The following is a 22,024-nucleotide window of genomic DNA, read 5'->3' on the forward strand; positions in this document are numbered from 1 at the left end:
TGCTATCACTCGGGAGAAAGTGCTTGAGAAGCTGAAAGGTCTGAAGGTAGGTAACTTACCTGAACCAAGTGGCAAAAAGAGATAACTGAAGAGAATGTGGAGGCGTTAGTAATGACCTTTCAAGAATCACTAACAATTCTGGAGGACTAGAAAATTGCAAATATCACTCCACTCTTAAAGAAGGAAGGGACACAAAAGAAAGGAAATCATACCATGAGCCAGTTAGCCTGGCTTCTGTTGCTCAGAAAATGTTGGAGTCCATTATTGAATCAGAATCGGGTATAATATCATCAGCATTTTTCTTGATCCGGAGCAAGAAGGCAGTGGGAGAGCACCTAAGGATTTCCAGCAGGAAGATATTTTGAGTTCTCAGGAGAAGAGAGAGGCCAGACTGTGCAGGCGCGTGACGTCAGCCATTTGAGCGTGAACAGTTTAAAAAGAAGGCAGCCATATCCAGCGGGCAGCGGAGTGAGAGGCAGCAGAGTGAAAGGGCTTTGGCTCAACGGGCTTCAGCAGAAATGGTACAAGGTGAGGCAGTTGCTGATTGCAAAAGGAGGCAGTATGTGTGTTGAGGCCAGTTTTCTGTGGTCAGTGTCAGATGTGGGAGGTCCTGGAGTCTCCCGGTGTCCCGGACAGCCATTTCTGCACCCGGTGCATCGAGATGCAACTCCTAAGGGACCGTATTGGGGAACTGGAGCTGCAGCTCAATGACCTTCGTCTGGTCAGGGAGAGTGAGGAGGTGATAGAGAGGAGTTCTCGGCAGGTGGTCACAACAGGGCCACAGGAGACAGACAAGTGGGTCACAGTCAGGAGGGGGAAGGGGAAGAGTCAGGTACTCTTCCAAGAGTACCCCTGTGGCTGTACCCCTTGACAATAAGTACTCTTGTTTGAGTACTGTTTGGGGGGGGGGGGGAAGAACAACAGCCTACCTGGGGGAAGGGACAGTGGCCGTGCCTCTGGCACAGAGTCTGGCCCTGTGGCTCAGAAGGGTAGGGAAAGGAAGAGGAAGGCAGTAGTGATAGGGGACTGTGTAGTCAGGGGTTCAGACAGGCGATTCTGTGGACGCAGGAAAGAAACTTGAATGGTAGTTTGCCTCCCAGGTGCCAGGGTCCGGGATGTTTCTGATCGCACCCAAGATATCCTGCGGTGGGAGGGAGAACAGCCAAAGGTCGTGGTACATATTGGTACCAATGACATAGGCAGGAAAAGGGAAGAAGTCCTGAAAGAAGACTACAGAGAGTTAGGAAGGAAGTTGAAAAACAGGACCTCAAAGGTAGTAATCCTGTGCCAAACGACAGTGAGAATAGGAATAGAATGAGGTGGAGGATAAATGTGTGGCTGAGGGATTGGAGCAGGGGGCAGGGATTCAGATTTCTGGATCATTGGGACCTCTTTTGGGCGGGTGTGACCTGTACAAAAAGGACGGGTTGCACTTGAATCCCAGGGGAACCAATATCCTGGCAGGCAGGTTTGACAGAGCTGCTGAGAAGGGTTTAAACTAGTTTGGCAAGGGGGTGGGAATCAGAATGTGAGTGCAGGGATTAAGGTAGAAGGACAAGGGCAAGATGCTAAGAGTTCTGAGTTGATGAGGAATGGACAGGCAGGGGACAGAACATAATTGTAGCCAGTTAAAGGGGTTGAAATGTGTCTATTTCAATGCTAGGAGTATTAGGAACAAGGAGGATGAACTTAGAGCATGGATTAGTACGTGGAACTACGATGTTGTGGCCGTTACTGAAACTTGGTTGGAGGAAGGGCAGGATTGGATGATGCAGGTCCCAGGGTTCAGGTGTTTTAAAAGGAATAGGATGGGAAGTGGAAAAGTGGGGGAGTGGCATTGCTGGTCAGGGATAGTATCACGGCTATAGAAAGGGAGGACTCTGCAGAAGGAGTGTCCATGGAGTCAGTCTGGGTGGAAATCAGAAATAGACAATAGGTGCAGAAGTAGACCGTTCGGCCCTTCGAGCCTGCACCGCCATTTTGAGATCATGGCTGATCAACTACTATCAATACCCAGTTCCTGCCTTGTCCCCATATCCCTTGATTCCCCTATCCACAAGATACCTATCTAGCTCCTTCTTGAAAGCATCCAGAGAATTGGCCTCCACTACCTTCCAAGGCAGTGCATTCCAGACCCCCACAACTCTCTGGGAGAAGAAGTTTTTCCTTAAATCTGTTCAAAATGACCTGCCCCTTATTCCCAAACCATGCCCTCTGGTACTGGACTGTCCCAGCATCTGGAACATATTTCCTGCCTCTATCTTGTCCAATCCCTTAATAATCTTGTATGTTTCAATCAGATCCCCTCTCAATCTCCTTAATTCCAGCGTGTACAAGCCCAGTCTCTCTAACCTCTCTGCGTAAGACAGTCCAGACATCCCAAGAATTAACCTCGTGAATCTACGCTGCACTTCCTCTACAGCCAGGATGTCCTTCCTTAACCCTGGAGACCAAAACTGTACACAATACTCCAGGTGTGGTATCACCAGGGCTCTGTACAAATGCAAAAGGATTTCCTTGCTCTTGTACTCAATTCCCTTTGTAATAAAGGCCAACATTCCATTAGCCTTCTTCACTGCCTGCTGCACTTGCTCATTCACCTTCAGTGACTGATGGACAAGGACTCCTAGATCTCCTAGATAGGGATCAATCACTGTGCTGGGAGTTGTCTATAGGCCCCCAAATAGCCCTCAGGACATCGAGGGGCAGTTAAGATTTTAGAATGGTTCAGGAAATACAGGGTGGTAGTTATAGGTGATTTCAACTTCCCTCATATTGACTGGCACCACCTGAGTGCAAGGGGGATAGATGGGGCTGAATTTGTCAGGGGTATTCAAGAAGGATTCCTGACACAGTATGTGGACCAGCCGATAAGAGGAGAGACTATACTGGATCTAGTTCTGGGTAATGAACCTGGTCAGGTGACAGACCTCTTGGTTGGGGAGCATTTTGGTGAGAGTGACCACAACTCCATTAGCTTCAGCATAGGAAAGGGATAAAGTCAGACAAAATGGGTAAAGTGCTTAACTGGGGAAGGGCTAACTTTGAAGGGATGAGGCAGGAGCTAGCGAGAGTAAAGAGGATGTACAGGAAAGTAAACAGATGTTCAAAGGGGAAAGCACAGAAGTAATGTGGGAGAAGTTTAGGGACCACAAGCTGGGTTCACGATAGGTTTGTCCCACCGAGGCAAGGAAAAAATGGTAGGAAAAGGGAACCGTGGCTGACGAAACATGAGGCAACTCGTCAAGAGGAAAAAGGAAGCATATGTTAGATATAAGAAGCAGGAAGTAGGAGGGGCTTATGACAAATATAGGGTAGCCAGAAAGGAGCTAAAGAAAGGATTTAGGAGAGCTCAAAGGGGGCATGAGAAGGCCTTGGCATGTAGGATTAAGGAGAACCCCAAGGTTTTCTATGCGTATGTGAAGAATAGGAGGACGACGAGAACGAAGGTGGGACTGCTAAAGGATAAAGAGGGCAACATGTGCCTGGAAGTGGAGGAGGTTGGGGAGGTCCTAAATTAATACTTTGCTTCAGTATTCACAAGTGAAAAGGATCTTGATCAGGATGAGGTCGAAGTAGAGCGGGCCTGTGTGCTGGACAATGTGGAAATTAAGGAAGAAGTAGTGCTGGATCTTCTTAAAAACAGTAAGATTGATAAATCCCCAGGGCAGGATATGATACACCCCAGGTTGCTGTGGGAATTGAGAGAAGAGATTGCGGGAGAATTAGCTATGATCTTTGAATCTTCTTTGGCTGCAGGGGAAGTGCCGGAGGACTGGAGAATGGCAAATGTAGTTCCCTTGTTTAAAAAAGATAATAGGGAGAAACCTGGGAACTAGGTGAGTCTTACATCGGTGGTATGCAAACTACTGGAAAGGATTCTTAAGGATAGGATCTACGAGCATTTGGAGAAGTGCAGTCTACTCATGAATAGTCAACATGGCTTTGTGAAGGGAAGATCGTGCCTCTCGAGCCTGATTGAGTTTTTTGAAGAGGTAACAAAAGAAATTGATGAGGGTAGGGCAGTGGATGTGGTCTACATGGACTTTTGCAAAGCATATGACAAGGTCCCTCATGAGAGACTCATCCAGAAAGTCATGAGGCATGGGATAAGTGGATTGGCTGTTTGGATAAAAAATTGGCTTAAAGGAAGAAAGCAGAGGGTAGTTGTGGAAGGAAAGTATTCTACCTGGAGGTCGGTGACTAGTGGAGTGCTGTAGGGATCTGTCCTGGGACCTCTGCTATTTGTGATTTTTATAAATGACCTGGATGTAGAAGCAGAAGGATGGGTGAGTAAGTTTGCGGATGACACAAAGATTGGAGGAGTTGTGGATGGAGCTGTAAGTGGTTGAAGGTTCCAAGAGGATATAGACAGGCTGCAGAGTTGGGCAGAAAAATGGCAGATGGAATTCAATCCGGACAAGTGTGAGGTGATGCATTTTGGAAGGACAAACCAGAAGACTGAGTACAGGATTAATGGTCAGTTACTTAAGAGTGTGGATGAACAAAGGGACCTTGGGGTTCAAATCCATACATCCCTCAAGGTCGCTGCGCAGGTTGATAAGGTAGTTAAGAAGGCCTATGGGATGCTAGGCTTCATTAACAGGGGGATTGAGTTCAAGAGTAGAGAGGTCATGTTGCAACTATACAAATCTCTGGTGAGACTGCACAGAGTTCAATTCTGGTCACTTCATTATAGGAAGGATGTGGAAGCTATGGAGAGGGTGCAGAGGGGATTTACCAGGATGTTGCCTAGTTTGGAGAACAAGTTAGCAGAGCTGGGACTTTTCTCTTTGGAGCGTTGAAGAATGAGAGGGGACTTGATAGAGGTCTACAAGATTATGAGAGGCATAGATAGGGTGGATAGTCAGTACCTGTTTCCCAGAGCACCAATAACAAACACCAGAGGGCATATGTACAAAATTAAGGGAGGGAAGTTTAGGGGAGACATCGGGTAAGTTTTTTACACAGAGGGTCGTGAGTGCCTGGAATGACTTGCCAGGGATGGTGGTGGAGGCTAAAACATTAGGGGTATTTAAGAGACTCTTGGACAGGCACATGGATGAAAGAAAAATAGAGGGTTATGGGGTAGTGTGGGTTTAGTACTTTTTTTTAAAGGATTAAATGGGTCGGCACAACATGGAGGGCTGAAGGGCCTGTACTGTGCTGTAGTGTTCCATGGTTCTATATGTTGTAAAATTTGTTGTTTTGAAGCAGCAGTACATTGCAATACATAGTAATAAAACCATAAATTACAATAAGATGCATATACAAAATTAAATAAGTAGTGCAAAAAGAAAGAGAAAATAGTGAGGTAGTGTTCATGGGTTCATTGTCCGTTCAGAAATCTGATGGCAGAGGGCAAGAGGTTGATCTTGAAATGTTGAGTGTGTGCCTTCAGGCTCCTTTACCTCCTACTTGATCAGAGCAATGAGAAGACACCATGTCTTGGGTGTTGGGGTCCTTAATGGTGGATGCTGCCTTTTTGAGGTATTGCCTTTTGAAGGTGACTTTGGGTAGGCATGATGGGGCTTGCTGAGTTTACAACTATCTGCAGCTTTTTTCTGATTCTATGCAGTGGCCCCCTCCATACCTGCCAGTGATGCAATGAGTTCGAGTGCTCTCCAGAGTACGTCTGTAGAAATCTGTGAGTGTCTTTGGTAATATACCAAGTTTCCTCAAACTCCTAATGAGCTTTAGGCACAACAGTGACTATACCTCATTAGGAGTTTGAGGAAACTTGGGTGCCTTCTTTGTTATTGCATCAAAATGTTGGGCCCAGGATAGATTTTCAGAGACCCAGGAACTTGAAACCACTGGGGTTGGTCTTGGGACTGCTTCTTCAAATTATATGTCAATGATTTGGATGATGGAATTGATGGCTTTGTGGCCAAGTTTGTGGACAAAACGAAGATAGGTGGAAGGGTAGGTATTGTTGAGGAAGCAGGGAGTCTGCAGAGGAACTGAGACAGATGAGGAGAATGGGCAAAGAGGTGGCAGGTGGATTACAATGCAGGGAAGTATGTTCATGCACTTTGGTCAAAGGCATAAGGGCATAGACTATTATCGAGGTGCAAAGGGACTTTGGAATCCTTGTGCAGGATTTCCTAAAGGTTGTCTTGCGGGTTGAGCTGGTGGTAAAGAAAGTAAATGCAATGGTCATTTCAAGAGGACTAGACTATAAAAACAAGGATAAAGACTTCTCGGGCTTCCGGCTGGTTACAGGTGTCGATTATAACCAACATTTTGATGACAAACTGTGCCATCTTCATCAGGGATGATGCCAGGGCATGGCTTATCTGGTGGTATTTAAACCCCTGTAGTCTGTCCCTCCTGATTGATTAGACCTCATCCAAGCAAGTGTCTGCTCCCCCATCTTGTTCACAATCGAATTCCACTTTACTTAGAGCGAGACTTTCGTCTTTGTTAAATTCGATTATAAACAAAGTGAGAGAGCAGAAACTTGAGTGGATGAGATCTAACCAATCAGGAGGGATGGACTATGGGGGTATAAATACCACTCGGCTAGACGTGGCAGGCCTCATCCCTGATGAAGATGGCAGAGTATGTCATCTAAATGTCAGTTAGGATTGATATCTGTACCCGGCTGAACGCCCAAGACGAGTTTGTTCGTCTTATATGCTGGGAAAGCACTAGGTCCTATTTTTTTTAAAGCAAGGATGCTATGCTGAGGTTTTATAAGGCATTGATGAAACTACTCTTGGAGTATTGTAAGCAGTTTTAGGCCCTTTATCTAAGAAATGATAAGCTGGCAGTGGAGAGGGTCCAGAGGAGCATAATGAGAATTATCAAGGGTCAACATACGAGGAACGTACCATCCCTCCCCATCTCTCTCACCCCTCCTCTCACCTCCCCTCACGCCCCATACCCAACACACCTCACCCCATACACCCCCTCCGCGCTCCCCATCACTCCAATCACCTCCCCTTCCTTCTCCCTCTCCATCTCTCTCCCCCCTCCTCTCACCTCCCCTCACGCCCCATACCCAACACACCTCACCCCATACACCCCCTCCACGCTCCCCATCACTCCAATCACCTCCCCTTCCTTCTCCCTCTCCATCTCCCTCCCCCTCTCTGCCCTCATTCCCCTCCCCTGCCTTCCCCTTCCTGCCCTCACTCCCCTCCCCACTACCCCCTCATCCCCATGCTCTCCCCCTCACTCCCCTCCCCTCTTCCCCTTCTCTCCCACTCCCCTCCCTTCCCCGTCCTCCACTCAATCCCTCCTCCCTCCCCCACTCCATCCCTCTCCCCTTCCCCTTGCTCTCCCCTCCCCTCCATCTTGTCCCTCTCTCGCCTCCTTTCCCCTGTCCTCCACTCCATCCATCCCTCCCCCACTCCATCCCTCTTTCCCTTCCCCCTCTTTCCCCTCACTCCCTCCTCCGTCCTCCACTCCATCCCTCCTCCCTCCACACTGTTCCCCTCACCCCCTCCCCCTTGATGAAGTTTTAAGGATATTAGGGATGTAAGAAATGATTTTTGGACTCTTGTAACAAACAGGTTACAAATTGCGTCTGTTTTTTCTGTGAGTAATCCCACCTGAGGCAGGTTTGAGACTAACGACCTTGCTGGTGTCTGCTGACTATGTTGTGCTCTGACAGTTGGGGTCTGCTTATTGCTCGCACACATCCTGACTTATGCTTTCACATGCATTGAGCTAAGTGCTCTTGTTGTTTTGTAATAGGGAGGACACACTCACAGATACAGGAATGAACAACTGCCTGTAATTAAGTCAGGGCCTAGCAAAGGGAATAACCGATAACGATTGGACAGTACATCCACCCGTAATTAAAACTTTGATCTCTCTTATCTAAGTATTAAATTTTGCGCTAACTGACTCGGCGGGAATATCTGTTGAACTGATTGCTTTTTGTCTTGCTTTTCCATAAATTGTAACATTTCTGGGTGTTAGACAGAAGCTCATTACGAGCCACCAGAGAGAGAGAGAGGTATTCTGTCTCTTTGATGCTTGGCTCCGAGTTTCTCGCCGGCTGAGTTCGAACAAATAAACTGGTGAAAGGATAAAGTAATGAACTGTTGTGGTGTGGTTATTGGTCTGGCAAATTTAAGGTTACACCCTCTTCCCCCTTCTCTTCGCCCTCCCTCTTCCACTCCATCCCTCTCTCCTTTGCCCCTCTTCCCCTTTCTCTACCCTTCCCTGTCTTACCCCTCTCTCCCCAACCTCCCTCCCCATACTCCACTTCATCCCTTCTCCCTCCCCCACTCAATTACTCTCTCCCCATCCCTCCCCTTCCCCCTCCATCTCCCCCTCCCACCCATCTCTCTCTGTTCTCCCTCTCCTCCCCCTCCACCTCACTCCCCTTCTGCTCCCCCCTCCCCTTCCACCCCTCTCCCTCCCCATTCTCTCTCTCCCCCTCCCTCCCACACTCCATTACTCCCTCCCCATTCCCTCTCTCCCCTCCCCACTCCATAGCCTGCTCCCTTCCCCTCCATCTCTACCTCCCTCCCTCTCTCGCCCTCCCCCCTACAAAGCTAAAATATTGACATATGATGTGAAAATAAGTGGTGCCAATACCAACCCCAGTGGAGCACCACTAGTTATTGGCCGCCAGTCAGAATTGGCCTGTTTTATATCCACTCTTTGCCTGCTGCCAGTCAGCTATTCTTTTGTCAATGATAGTATCTTTCCCATAATACCATGGGCTCTTAACCTGTTAAGCAGCCTCATGTGTGGCACCTTGTCAAAGGCCTTCCGAAAATGCAACCAATTCTCCTTTATCTATCCTGTCTGTTATTTCCTCAAAGAATTTCAACAGATTTGTCAGGCAAGATTACCCTTTTCGGAAACTGGTCTATGCCAACTGGTTCTTTGACTTTCTGTCTGGTCTATTTTTAACATGCGCCTCCAAGTACCTCGAAACCTCATTCTTAAAAATGGACTCCAACATCTTCCCAACATAGAACAGTATGCCAATGATTTGCTGAACTAATTTTTTAAAAAAACACCTGACTACATGATATCCAAATCCTTCCACTGCTGAAGAACCTCTTAAGCATTTCTGTCCTATTTGCTCTACCATCACACTTGAAGCGTATTTCAGGCACTGCCACTCTCTGTGTGAAATCTTGCCCCGCACATCTCCTTTGAACTTGCCCCTTCTGACAACTGTATGTCCTCTAGTGTTAGACATTTCCACCCTGGGGGAAGAAAAACACCAGCTATCCACTACTATACTTTGGCTCCTGTGATTGTAAATAGAGTTTTCTTTGAAACTAAATAGCAATTGTTGTGTTATTTGTTTTTACTACAGATATTCATTCTTACAGAGCTGGCAGAATTTGTGCAGTTGGAGATACCTATTCACATCTTCGGTTGGGCAATGTAATTTTGTGTTGCTGGGTGAAGTTCAGTCACATAAAACAGCTCTGCTGTACATGAATGACAAACCAACGGGGGGGCGGGGTTCATCAATACGTTTACTATGAAGTTGTATTAGTTAAAGAAACACAATCTTCTACCCGCGTCTTCTGTATCCTTCCTCCAGCACTTGGGAAGAAAGCTGTGCATCCTGAAACTGGGTCCCCCTCACCCACTAAGCTTCCTGCTAACTTCTATTGCCATTTAACAACATTGAAACTACCGATGATGAATGCTTGCATAGTTTTACTGCCATGCTCCAGTAAAAACTGTAACCAGAATGCGTTGGGGACATAGGCGCTTGGAGAGTTGGAGCAGGAACAGGACACTGACATTCTGCCTTTCTGGTTCTTCTAACATTGAAATGAAACTCACCGTGTCTGTTGTACTGCACCTGCCGCCAACTTCCCCGTTCTGCTTGTTTAGATTATCTAGAACACCGAGCTGGAAACCAGAGGTGCACGACCTAGTCTTCATCAGGGGATTGGCGGTGGAAAGGGTCAGTAACTTTAAATTCCTTGGCATTATCTTAGTCGTTTGCGCAGATTCGACGTGTCCTCTAAAACTTCTCTCGATGCACAGTGGAGAGAATCCTGACTGGTTGCATCACGGTCTGATGTGTAAACATGAACGGAAAAGCTCACCAAAAAAGTAGTGAATACAGGAGGGGGAGGGGCGACTGAAGCAAAAAGGGAGGGAGTGTGGTGGTGTCAGAGATATACAGGGAAGCATCCCGATCTAGATCATTGGGAACATCCTGACGGTGAATAATAATGTTATTAGATTTGCAGACATTTCCCACAAGGTCCCAACTACGCCATTCGTTGAATGAGACCCAGGGCAGAGAGGCGGTGTATCATCTACCGTCCCGTGTGGCTGAGGACGGAGGAAACCGGAGGAAGTTGGGGTACAGAGGAGAGCGGAGTTCTCTGCTCGGCTCGGTCCGGCCGGCCGATAGTTCCCAGTTGTGGTGGCAGACCGGATGGTTTAGTAGCACGGACCAGGATTTGCTGGTGGGTGAATCCGTGCCGGGGAATAGGTGAGACTTGGGGTGGTGGGGTGCGGAGGGTTGGGGAAGGGGAATGGTTGTGAGAATGGTCAAGGACGCTGGGGAAGGGGAGTCACGAGAGAATGGTGAAGCAAGTTGGGGAGGGGGAAGGGAAGGAAGTCGGGAGAGGGGAGTTTTGAGAAAATAGTGAAGTTGAGGGAAGGGGAAGAAGTTGGAGAAGGGGGAAGGGTTGGGAATAGGAGGAATGAGGAGCAGGAGAGGGAGAATGGGGAGTGGGTGGGGGAGGGAGTGGGGAAATGCGGGGAAAGGTAAGTGAGGTAGGGTGAAGGGAAGAGAGTGTGGAAGGAGGGGGAATTAAATGAATGTAGGATTGAATAGGTAGAGAGGAAAGAGGAGTGGTCAGGCCACACTTGGAGGATTGTGAGCAATTTTGGCCCTCATATGAAAAAGGATCTGTTAGCATTGGAGAGTCTAAGGAGATTCTCGACAATGATACTGTAATGAAATTATGTTTCATTATGTAATGTTAATTATGGAACGTATAATGCTCTGGGCCTGTACTCACTGCAGTTTCAAAAAATGAGGGGTGTTCTCGTTGAAACATGTTGATTACTGAAAGGCTAAGAGTGTGGACCAGGAGAGGATGTTTCCTATTGTGGAAACAAGACGTCACTGCCTCAAAATAGAAAGACTTTCCTTTCGAGTAGAGATGAAGGGGAATTTCTTTCGCCAAGTGTGGTGATTCTGTGGATTTCATTGTCACAGACTGTGGATACCACGTCATTAGTATATTTAAAGCTGAGGTTACTGCGTTATTGATTAGACATAATACATAGGAGCAGAATTAGGCCATTCAGCCAATCGAGTCTGCTCCACCATTCCATCACGGCTCTCAATCCTGTTCTCCTGCCTTCGCCCTGTAACCTTTGACACTGAGTAATCAAGAACCTATCGACCTTCATTTTAAATTGTATGCACTGACTCGGCGTTCATAGTCATCTATGGCAATGCATTCCACAGATTCACTACATTCTAGTTAAAGAAATGCCTCCCCTCTCTGTTCTAAATGGACATCCCTCTATTCTGTGACTGTGCACTCTGGTCCTAGACTCACCCACTATTGAAAACATCCTCTCTATTTCTACTAGATCCAGGCCTTTAAATATTCCCCCTTACATACATCAGAAAAGAGGGGTGTCCATTTAGAATGGAGATGAGGAATTTCTTCAGCCATAGAGTGGTGAATCTGGAATTCGTTGCCACAGGTATCTGTGGAGGCCAAGTCTTTGTGTATATTTAAGCCATAGGTTGATAGATTCTTGATTGGTCAGGCCATAAAGGGATATGGGGAGAAGGCAGGAGATTCAGGTTGAGTGGGAAATTGGATCAGCCATGATGAAATGGTGAAGCAGACTCAATGGGCCAAATGGCCTAATTCTGCTCCTATGTCTCATGATCTTATTCAAAACTCCAGTGAGTACAGGCCCAGAGTTGTCAAATGCTCATCATGCATTAACCTTTTCATTCCTGGAACCAATAGTACATATTTTCTTAGATAAAAGGCCCAAAACTCTTAAGTGCGGTCTAAACAATGCCTTGTAAAGCCTCAGCATCACAGCTTTGCTCCTCTAGCCCTCTTGAAATGAATTTGAATTGACTTTATTTCTTGCATCCTTCACATACATGAGGAGTAAAAATCTTTATATTACGTCTCTTTCTGAATGTGCAAATTGTAATTTGTAATAAATATGTACAGTAAGATATACAACAGAACAGTCAATATAGCTTAGAAATACAATTGTGTCAGTGGGAATTGATCAGTCTGATGATCTGGTGGAAGAAGCTGTTCCAGAGCCTGTTGGTCCTGGCTTTTATGCTGCAGTAATGTTTCTCGGATGGTAGCAGCTGGAACACTTTGTGGTTGGGGTGACATGGGTCCCCAATGATCCTACGGGCTCTTTTTACGCACCTGTGACTGTAAATGGCCTGAACAATGGGAAGTTCACTTCCACAGATCACTAGGATGTCTGCACCACTCTGCAGAGTCCTGCAATTGAGGGAAGTACAGTTCCCATACCAGTCAGGATGCTCTCAGTTTTGTCCCTGGAGAAAGCCCTTAGGATTCGGGCATTCATCACGAACTTCTTCAACATCTGAGGTGAAGGAGGCACTGATGTGCTTTTTTTTAACCACACTGCCAGTGTGTACAGATCACGTGAGATCCTTGGTGATGTGTATGCCAAGGAACTTGGAGCTGATCATCCTCTCAACCCCAGATCCATTGATGTCAATAGGGGCGAGCCTGTCTCTGTTCCTCCTGTAGTCCACAACGAACTCCTTTGTTTTTGTGACATTGAGGAAGAGGTTGTTTTCTTGACATTACTGTGCCAGAGTGATGACTTCTCTGTAGGCCACTTTGTTATTATTTGAGGTAAGGCCAATCAATGTAGTATCATCTGCAAATTTAATTAGCAGATTGGAGCTCTGGGTGGTGACACAGTCATGGGTGTACAGAGAGTAAAGGAGGGGGCTTAGGACACAGTCCTGGGGACTCCTGTGTTGAGGGGCAGAGGTGAGGGAGCCCACTCTTACCACCTGCCCGAAATCTGACAGGAAGTCCAGGATCCGGCTGCACAAGACAGGGTGAAGGCCAAGGTCTCTGAGCTTCATCAAGCCTGGAGGAAATTATGGTGTTGAATGTTGAACTGTAGTCCAAGAATAGCTTTCTCACATAAACATCTCTCCTCTCCAAGTGTGTAGAGCTCTGGCTATTGCATCATCTCTCAATTGGTTGTGTTGGTAGGCAAATTGTAGGGAGTCCAATGTGAGTGGTAACATGCTGCAGATGTAGTCCTTAACCAGCCTATCAAAACATTTGCTTATTATTGAGGTGAGTGCGACAGGATGCCAGTCGTTAAGACAGGTTACCTTGGTCTTTTTAGGTACAGGGACAAGGATAGATGCTTTGAAGGAGGAGGGCACTCTACACTGGGAGAGGGAGAGATTAAACATGTTTGCAAACACACCAGCCAGCCAGTTGTGCTGTGTGCTCTCTGAGTACCCACCTGGTCCCATTGGAAACACCTGCATGCTTCAGCCTCGGAGATGACCAAGGTGCAAGTCGCATCAGCAGCTCTCCTCGGGAGCTCAGTGTTGTCGACATCAAACCAATTGTAAAAAAGATATAGCTCATCTGGGAGAGAGGCAGTGATCTTGGCAGCACCACTGCGTTTAGCTTTGAAGTCTGCAATGGTGTGCAGACCTTCCCATAAGCTGTGTGTGTTGTTGGTGGAGAGTTGTGTCTGGATCTTGTCCCTGTATTGTCGTTTTGCTGCCTTGATTACTTTGTGTAGATCGGAGCTGCATTTCTTGAGTTCTTGGTGGTTACCGGTGGCAAAAGCTCAGTCTCATGTGGTGAGTGCAGCGCTCATGGAACTCTTGTTCCAGGATTTCTGGTTTGGATAGACTCTGACCGATTTTGGGGGGACAACGTCCTCGGTGCACTTCCAGATGAAGTTTGTGACCCCTTCCATGAACTTGGAGACATCCTCATTACCAAAGTCATTCCAAATGATGTCATCAAAGCAGTTCTGTGTCATGGAGACTGATTGGTCAGATCAACAGTAGACGATTTTAACTATGGCCGCCTCTTGTTTCAGCTTCTGCCTGAAAGAAGGATGGAGGAGTGATCAGACTTCCCAAGTGGCGGGCAGAGGAGTGCTCTGTAAGCATTGCAGAAGGGAGAGTAGCAGTGGTCATGTATGCTGTCTCCCTATGTGCTTACCTGGATGTGTTGACAAAACTTCAGAGACTCTTTAGTCAGCGACGCTCAAATAAATTCTCCAGTGACAATGAAAGCAGCCTCCGGGTGTACATTCTTCAGGGTGCTGATGGTTTCGTACACTGAGAAGAGGCATGACCTGGGTCAGGCGGGCCCTTAATAATGAACACCGCCTTTCTGAGGCACTGCACCTTCAAGGTGTTTTGGATACTACGGAGGCTAGTACCTATGATGGAGCTGACTCATTTTATATCTTTCTTTAGCTTCTTTCGATCTTGTGCAATACACACCCTCCCTTCCCTGTCTGTATCAGACAGATTTGCAGCCTGTCAGAATGCTCTTCTGTAGAAGTTTTCAAGTGTTTTAGGTGGCAAACCAAATCTCAAATGTTTAATGAAATATATCCACTATCTTGCCGCCTTTATAGATCCTTAGAGATCTTGACACTCATGAACTTGAAATTGCTCACTCTCTCCACTTCTGATCCCTCAATGAAGATTGGGTCGTGTTCCCTTGTCCTACTTTTTATGAAGTTGGGAATCAGGTCTTTGATTATTCTGACATTGAGTGCAAGGTTGTAGCTGCAACACCACTCAACTAGGTGGTATATCTTGCTCCTGTACACCCTCTCATCTCCATTTGAGATTCTGCCAATAATGGATGTATCATCAGCAAAATTATAGATGGCCACCCTCCCCTCTCTCATATTCATTACTTCTGAACAAAATTTTGGTATACTCGTTTATATTATTGAGTCGCTTACTTCATATATCATCTTTTTTCTCCTATTGGCTTTTTTTTTTAAAGTTGCCTTATGTTGGTTTTTAAAAGCTTGCCAAACCCCTCTTTACTATACTATATGCCCTCTCTTTTTCTTTTATGCTGTCTTTGACTTCCTTGCCATATCCTCCCTTCAGAATACTTCTTCTATCTCTAGGACGTATTTATCCTGAACCTTCTAAATTTCCCCCAGAAACTCCAGCCACTGCTTTTCTGCCATCATCCCTGCTGGTGTCCCCTTCCAATCAACTTTGGCCAGCTCTTCTCTTGTGCCTCTAATTCTCTTTACTCCACTGTAATGCTGATACATTTGATTTTAGTTTCTCCCTCTTAAACTGCAGGGTGATTTCTGTCATGTTAGGATCACTGCCTTTTTCACTGCCAGGCTCAACCAGAAACTGCTCTAAAAAGCCATCTCATGGGCATTCTACAAATTCCCTATCTTCTGATCCAGCACCAACCTAATTTTCCCAATCTACTTGTAAAAGGCTCTGTGATTATTGTAACATTGCCATTATTATATTTTTCTGTAATTTGTATCCCACATCTTGGCTACTGTTCAGAGGCCTGTGTATAACTTCCAAAAGGGTCTTTTTATCCTTGCAGTTTCTTAACTCTACCTGCAAGGATTTTATATAATCTGATCCTATGTTGCTTCTTTGTAAGGATTGGATTAATGTTTTCACCAACAGAGCCACTCCACCCTCTTTGCCAACCTGCATGCATTCAAATACAACATCTTCAGTCCTGTATTTATCCCCCTTTTTGATTTTTGTCCCCATATTACACTTCAACTCATGCCTATCATCTGCCTGTCCTTCCTCACAGTTACACTGTGCACTGCATCCACTTGTATACCAACTGCCCCATCGTCATCCCTATCGTTCCCTGCCACATTAGTTTAAACCCTCCCCAACAGCTCCAGCAAGCCTGCCTATGAGGATATTGGTTCCTTTTGGGTTTCAGGTGTAACCCATAGTTTTTGTACAGATGATACCTTTCCTAGAAGAGATCCCAATGATCCAGAAATCTGAAACTCTGCATCAATTTCTCAGCCACATATTCATCTGCCTATTCTTGTCCCATGTAGTGCATGGCATAGGCAGCAATCTAAAGTTTATTGCCTAAGTATCTTGCTTTTCAGCTTTCTACCTAACTCCCTATTTTCCCTTTTCAGACTTCTTCCCTTTTCCAACATACTTAGTTGGTACCAATATATACCACAACTTCCAGCTGTTCACCCTCTCTGTTTAGAATTCTCTGGACCTGAACAGAGACATCCCAGACCCTGGATCTGGGAGGTAAAATACCATTTGGATGTCTCTTTCTTCTCCACTGAATTTCCTGTTTGCTCATTTAACTGTGGAATCCCCTATCACTGCTGTACTACTCTTCTCCACCTTCCTTTCTGAGCCACAGAGCCATTCTCAGTGCCAGAGATTTACTTGCTGCAGCTTCTCCCTGATAGGTTGCACCCCCCCCACCCCCCAAACAGTATCAAAAGTTCTCGCCTTATTATTGAGCGGGATCAGAATGGTCACCGTGGTACTCTCCACAGGCTGCCTATTCCCTTCCCCTCTCCTGGTCCCTGCCTCCTGCAACTTGGAGTAGCTACCTCCCTGCTGCTACCATGTCATTTTCCCGAAGGTCATTGAGCTGTAGCTTCAGTTCCTTAATACAGTCTTTCGGGAGCTGCAGCTCGATTCACTTCATGTGGATGTAGTTATCAGGGAGACTGGAGGTCTCTCAGTGTTTCTACATCTCACATAAAACAAAGAACATATCAATGACTCTGGACCGATTCTCATCACCATGCAATAACAGACAAAGAAAGAGAAAAGAAAATTTACTAAAACATACTTAGAACCTCCGCCTGTGCTTGCCCAAACTGATTCTTGCCAAAGCCGCCTCCTCTAGCACTAGCCTCCGCTTACACCTCCCTTTTTATTGGCTCAAATAAAACACTCCTGACGACTTGTTCTTTCCAAATGGGTTCCATTTTGCAGCAGTGTCTCTCTCACTACTTCAGATTCGTAAAAGAAGTCAGGAGAATGGGGTTGAAGGATAATAAATCATTCAGCTCCTATGGCTCCTATATCTTGTATATTACATATGAGTGTGTTGAGGGGGAGGTGGGGAGATGTGGGTGTGAGAGAGGTGGGGAGGGACTGTGAGTAGTGACGGGTGATGGCATGGTGGGGAGGGAGGGGTTGAAGGGAGTGGGTGATAAGGATGTGTGTGGGAAAGGGGAGTCATTGAGTTGAGATTGGCGTGGGAAGGAGAGGCAGGAAGGGATTCGGAGAGGTGTTGGGGTTAGGGAGGTTTGGAGGTGGTGGGCAGGGAGGGGGAAAGTAAGATTTGAGGAAGGAACATGGTAAGTTGGGGACAGGGAGGGAGGATGTTGCAAGGAAAGTGGAGAGGGACCGTTGGGATGAATAGAGCAGGGAAGAGAAAAAAGACATGAGTGGGTGAGGGGTGACAAGGAAGAGGGTTCAGCATAGGGAATGGAGATAAAGTGTGTGGTGCTGGAGGGAGGGGGAGAGGTGAGTAGGGGTGGAGGAGGTTGAGGGAGGCAGAGAAATGGATAGAGGAAGGAGGGAGAGAGAGACTGAGCTGTCTGCAGAGTTACAGGCTGTTCAGTTGCTATGGTTAAATGATCACATTGGCATTTTCCCAGCATTCAGCAGCTGTACATATCCATTTGGTAGTAAGTTTAGTTTAATCACTTTCAGTGATGGAGACATAAGAGTTTTGAGTTTGTGGTCCAGTATTTTGCCATTGTGTTACCACACAGGCTAAAGCTGGCAATGTTAGCGGGTGGCTCAGTAACATAGCAATTAGCACAAGTGCTTTACATTCCAAATACATATGGTTAAAATTAGTGATGCCAATTTGGTGCCATAAGCATAGTGATGCCTGTGGGCAGCCCCCAGCACAATTCTCGGACCGTGTTGGCCGTTGAGGCAAACAATGCATTTCACTGTATGTTTTGATGAGCATGTAACAAATCTTTATCATTTCTTTAAAGACTGTGACGGTAGCAGCCTAAATGGCCATGCTAATTTCATTTCTTATTACAGGTGTGAGTTACCTACACAGGGTGACACCATGAACACAAGTCCAGGCACTGTGGGCAGCGACCCTGTCATCCTGGCCACTGCTGGTTACGATCACACTGTTCGCTTCTGGCAGGCACACAGTGGGATCTGCACCCGGACCGTACAGCATCAGGACTCCGTATCCTTGAAGTTCATCTCAGCAAATTACATTTTTCACAGTACAACAAACTGTAGTTAGATAAATGAGTAACTGGTTTGATTTGGTAAAATTCAAAGAAGAAATCTTAGTCATACAGTACTAAAATAAACTGTTCAGCCTATCAAGTCCATGTGACATCAAACATCTGCCATTTATACTAATCCCACATGAATGCCATTTCATTTACCCAGCATTCCCATCTACTCCCATTAGATTCAACCACTCACTTTCACACAAGGGACAATTCACAGTGGCTAATTAATCTACCTGCCTTTTTATCCTTGGGATGTGGAGGGAAACCTTCACAGTCACAGGGAGGATGTGCAAGCTCCACACAGACAGCACTGGTGGTAAGAATTGAACCTGGGTCACTGGAGCTGTGAGGCAGTAGATCCACTAACTTCACTATGGTGTTGCTTAGGAACTCATCAGCTTTCCTCTCAAACCTTTTACACTAAACTTGCAGAGAGTCGTGGGATGGGGGGGAACTCTTTGTAATATAGAGTTCATCTCCTCTGACAGTGCAGCATTCACTCACTATTCCATAAAGACCAGAAGATATAGAAACAGAATTAGGCGATAAGGCCCATCGAGTCTGCTTCGCCATTCCAATATGGCTGATTTATTATCTCTCTCACCCTATTCTCCTGCCTTCTTCCTGTAACCTTTAATGCCCCGACCAACCAAGAACCTATCAATCTCCATTTTAAATATACCCAGTGACTTGGCCTCCACAGCAACAAATTCCACAGATACACAACCCTCTGGCAAATTCCTTCTCATCTCTTTTTTAAGTGGATGTCCCTCAACATCATCTCCACATCCACTTTATCTAGACTTTTCAATATTCAAGAGGCTTCAATGAGATTCCTCCCCCACCCCCCATTCTTCTAAATTCCAATGAGTACAGTCCCAGAGCCATCAAACACTCTTCCTATGGTAACCCTTTCAATCCTGGAATCATTCTTGTGATCCTCCTCTGGACCCTCTCCAATGCCAGCACATCTTTTCTTGGATGGCATAAAACTGTTCACCGTATGGTCTGACTAATTGCTTATAAAGCCTCAGCATCACATCTTTGCTCTTATATTCTAGTCCTCTCAAAATTAATGCTAACATTGCATTTCCACTACCACTAACTCAACCCGCAAGTTAACCTTTAGAGAATCTTGCACAGCGACTCCCAAGTCCCTTTGCACCTCTGATTTTTGAATTTTCTTCCCATTTAGAAAATAGTCTACGCCTGTATTCCTTCCAGCAAAATGACCATGGACTTCCCTACGCTATATTGAAAGCACTGTACTTATTCTGTGCACTGTCAGTCTGGGTATCATGCTCAAGACTGGTAGCAACGTTTGTGATCAGCCATCCATGGTATTAAACATAATCTGATTTGTCGACCCTGAGGCTGACTGATTGCATGAACAGCAAACTGAAGATCAAACTGAATTGTGTGCTTACTATTTTGTCAAATTATATAGATCCAGCTGTATTGAGATTTATTAAATTTATAACATTCATTTTTCAGATTTTCAACATTTCATTTCTTTGTTTGCACAGAGCAAAATTGATCCCATTAACCAGTACTTGGTCTTTAGCTTACTTTGCCCTGCTGTGCAGACTCTGAAATGTTGAGGGAGAGGGAGAACCTGTTACCACCACTAGGCAGTGTGTACAGGATTGTACCCACCCTCGGGCTGAAAAAGTTATTTCTCAGATCCGCTCCAAACCTCCTAACTCCTCAGCTTAAACCCATGCCCATTACACATCAATATCTATGCCATGAAGAAAAAGTTTCCTGCTACCTATCCTATACAATTTTGTGTATCTTTCAGGTATCCCCTCAACCTCCTGTGCTCTTAAAAAAAACTAAACCCAACTTATTTATTTTCTTATAACTCACCATACCAGACAACATCCTGGTAAATTTTTGCTGCCTCCACTCCAGTATGATCATATCCTTTCTGTCGTGTGGCAATTAGATCTGCGCACAATGTTCCAGCTGTGGTCCAACCAAAGTTTTAGACAGTTTTATCAAATTTCCCTATGTCCTGCCTAATGAAGGCAAGCATCCCGTAAACCACCTTATCTACATGTGCTGTAACCTTTAGGGATCTATGAAATTAACAGCAGGATCCCTTTCTTCCATTCATGGTATATCCTGCACTTAGTAGACAATCTCCCCCCAAACAAAAGCAATTACATGACACTTGTCCGAATTAAATTCTATGTGCCGTTGCAGTGCCTGTTTTACCAACTGATTAATAACATTTTGTAGCCTAACACTATTCTTGTCACTCAACCACTCTTCTTTTTTTTGTGTCATCTGCAAATTTACAAATGTTGCCTCTGCATTTACTTGTCAGTTAGAAATATAGAAAACCTACAGCACAATAGAAGTCCTTCAGCCCACAATGCTGTGCTGAACAAGTACTTACTATTTACTTTTGAAATTACATAGGATTACCCATAGCCCTCTATTTTCCCCTTCCACATACCTATCCAGGAGCCTCTTAAAAGACCCTATTGTATCTGCTTCCACCACAGTCGCCAGCAGCCCATTCCACACACTCACAACTCTCTGCTTAAAAAAACTTACCCTTCACATCCCCTCTGTACCTACTTCCAAGCACCTTAAAACTGTGCCCTCTCATGTTAGTTGTTAATGTGTATAACAAACTGCATTTTTTTGAGGAACAGAGAACATGTCTGTAGGGTTTGTACTTTGCTCTGGGTGTCAGATGTGGGAATCCTGAGATACCATGTTAGGGATCCAGAGCTGTAACTTGATGACCTGCAGCTTATTAGGGAAAGTGAGCAGGAGGTAGATAGGAGCTACAAGGAGTTAGTCACCCGAGGCTTCAGGAGTTAGGGAAGTGGGTGACGGTCAGGGAAGAGATGGGAACAGCTCAGATAGTAGAGAGCACACCTGTGGCCATCCCCCTTAGTAATCATTACCTCATTTTTGATGCTGGGGGGGTGGGGGGGGGCGGTGACCTGACAGAGGATGACCTCGGCAATCAGGTCTCTGGCACTGAGCCTGGTTCTTTGGTGCAGAAGGGAGAGAAGAAGATGAGGAATGCGGTAGTCATAGGGGATTCCATAGTGAGGGGAACGGACAGCCTGATAGAGATACCTGCATGGTGTGTTGCCTCCCAGGTGCCAGGGTACAAGATGTCTCGGATCAGGTGCAGAGTATTCTGAAGGGAGAGGGTGAACAGCCAGAAGTCTTGGTAGATGTTGGTACCAGTGACACAGATAGAAGAAAGGAGAAGGTCCTGAAGAGAGAATTCAGGGAGTTGGATAGGAAGCTGAAAAACAGGACCTCCAGGGTAGTAATCTCAGGATTGCTGCCTGTGCTACTTGCTAACGAGCACCAGAATAGCATGATCAGGCATATTAATGTGTGGCTGAAAGACTAGGGGTCAGGGCTTTGCGTTCCTGGATCACTGGGGCCTCTTCTGGGGAGGTACAACCTGTACAAAAAAGACAGGTTACACCTGAACTCGAAGGTAGGTTTAATAGAGTTGTTACAGAGGGTTTAAACTAGTTTGGCAGGGGGGTGGGAACTGGAGCGATAGGGCTGAGGAAGGGGAAAATGGAAATAAATCAAAGATAGCGTGCAGCAGAGATGATAGAAAGGACAGGCATGAGATGAGACATAGTCACAGCCAGTGGGGTGAGTTACAGGGCAATAGAGGCATGGTGCAATTAAAACAGAAAACAACAAATACTGGACTGTAAGTGTTATATTTGAATGCACGCAGCATAAGAAATAAAATGGACAATCTTGAAAT

General features: G+C 45.9%; 1 protein-coding gene across 6 annotated transcripts in view; it reads left to right on the top strand.

Annotated features, from left to right (window-relative positions):
- The window catches only part of mlst8 (MTOR associated protein, LST8 homolog (S. cerevisiae)), a 72,382-nt gene that overhangs the window by 4,751 nt on the left and 45,607 nt on the right, over window positions 1–22,024 (top strand). Inside the window, exons 1-2 of one of the 6 annotated variants that reach the window (XM_059979868.1) lie at window positions 9,764–9,898; window positions 18,050–18,206. In XM_059979868.1, coding sequence (XP_059835851.1) covers window positions 18,078–18,206 — 129 coding nt within the window. In that variant the 5' untranslated portion in view covers window positions 9,764–9,898; window positions 18,050–18,077. Of the gene's footprint in view, window positions 1–9,763; window positions 9,899–10,222; window positions 10,439–14,067; window positions 14,133–14,382; window positions 14,408–18,049; window positions 18,207–22,024 lie in introns of those variants that run through there. The other 5 variants (XM_059979864.1, XM_059979865.1, XM_059979867.1 and 2 more) reach the window with 5 other exon arrangements.

Source organism: Hypanus sabinus, chromosome 9 (assembly GCF_030144855.1).
Source record: "Hypanus sabinus isolate sHypSab1 chromosome 9, sHypSab1.hap1, whole genome shotgun sequence".
NCBI lineage: Eukaryota > Metazoa > Chordata > Chondrichthyes > Myliobatiformes > Dasyatidae > Hypanus > Hypanus sabinus.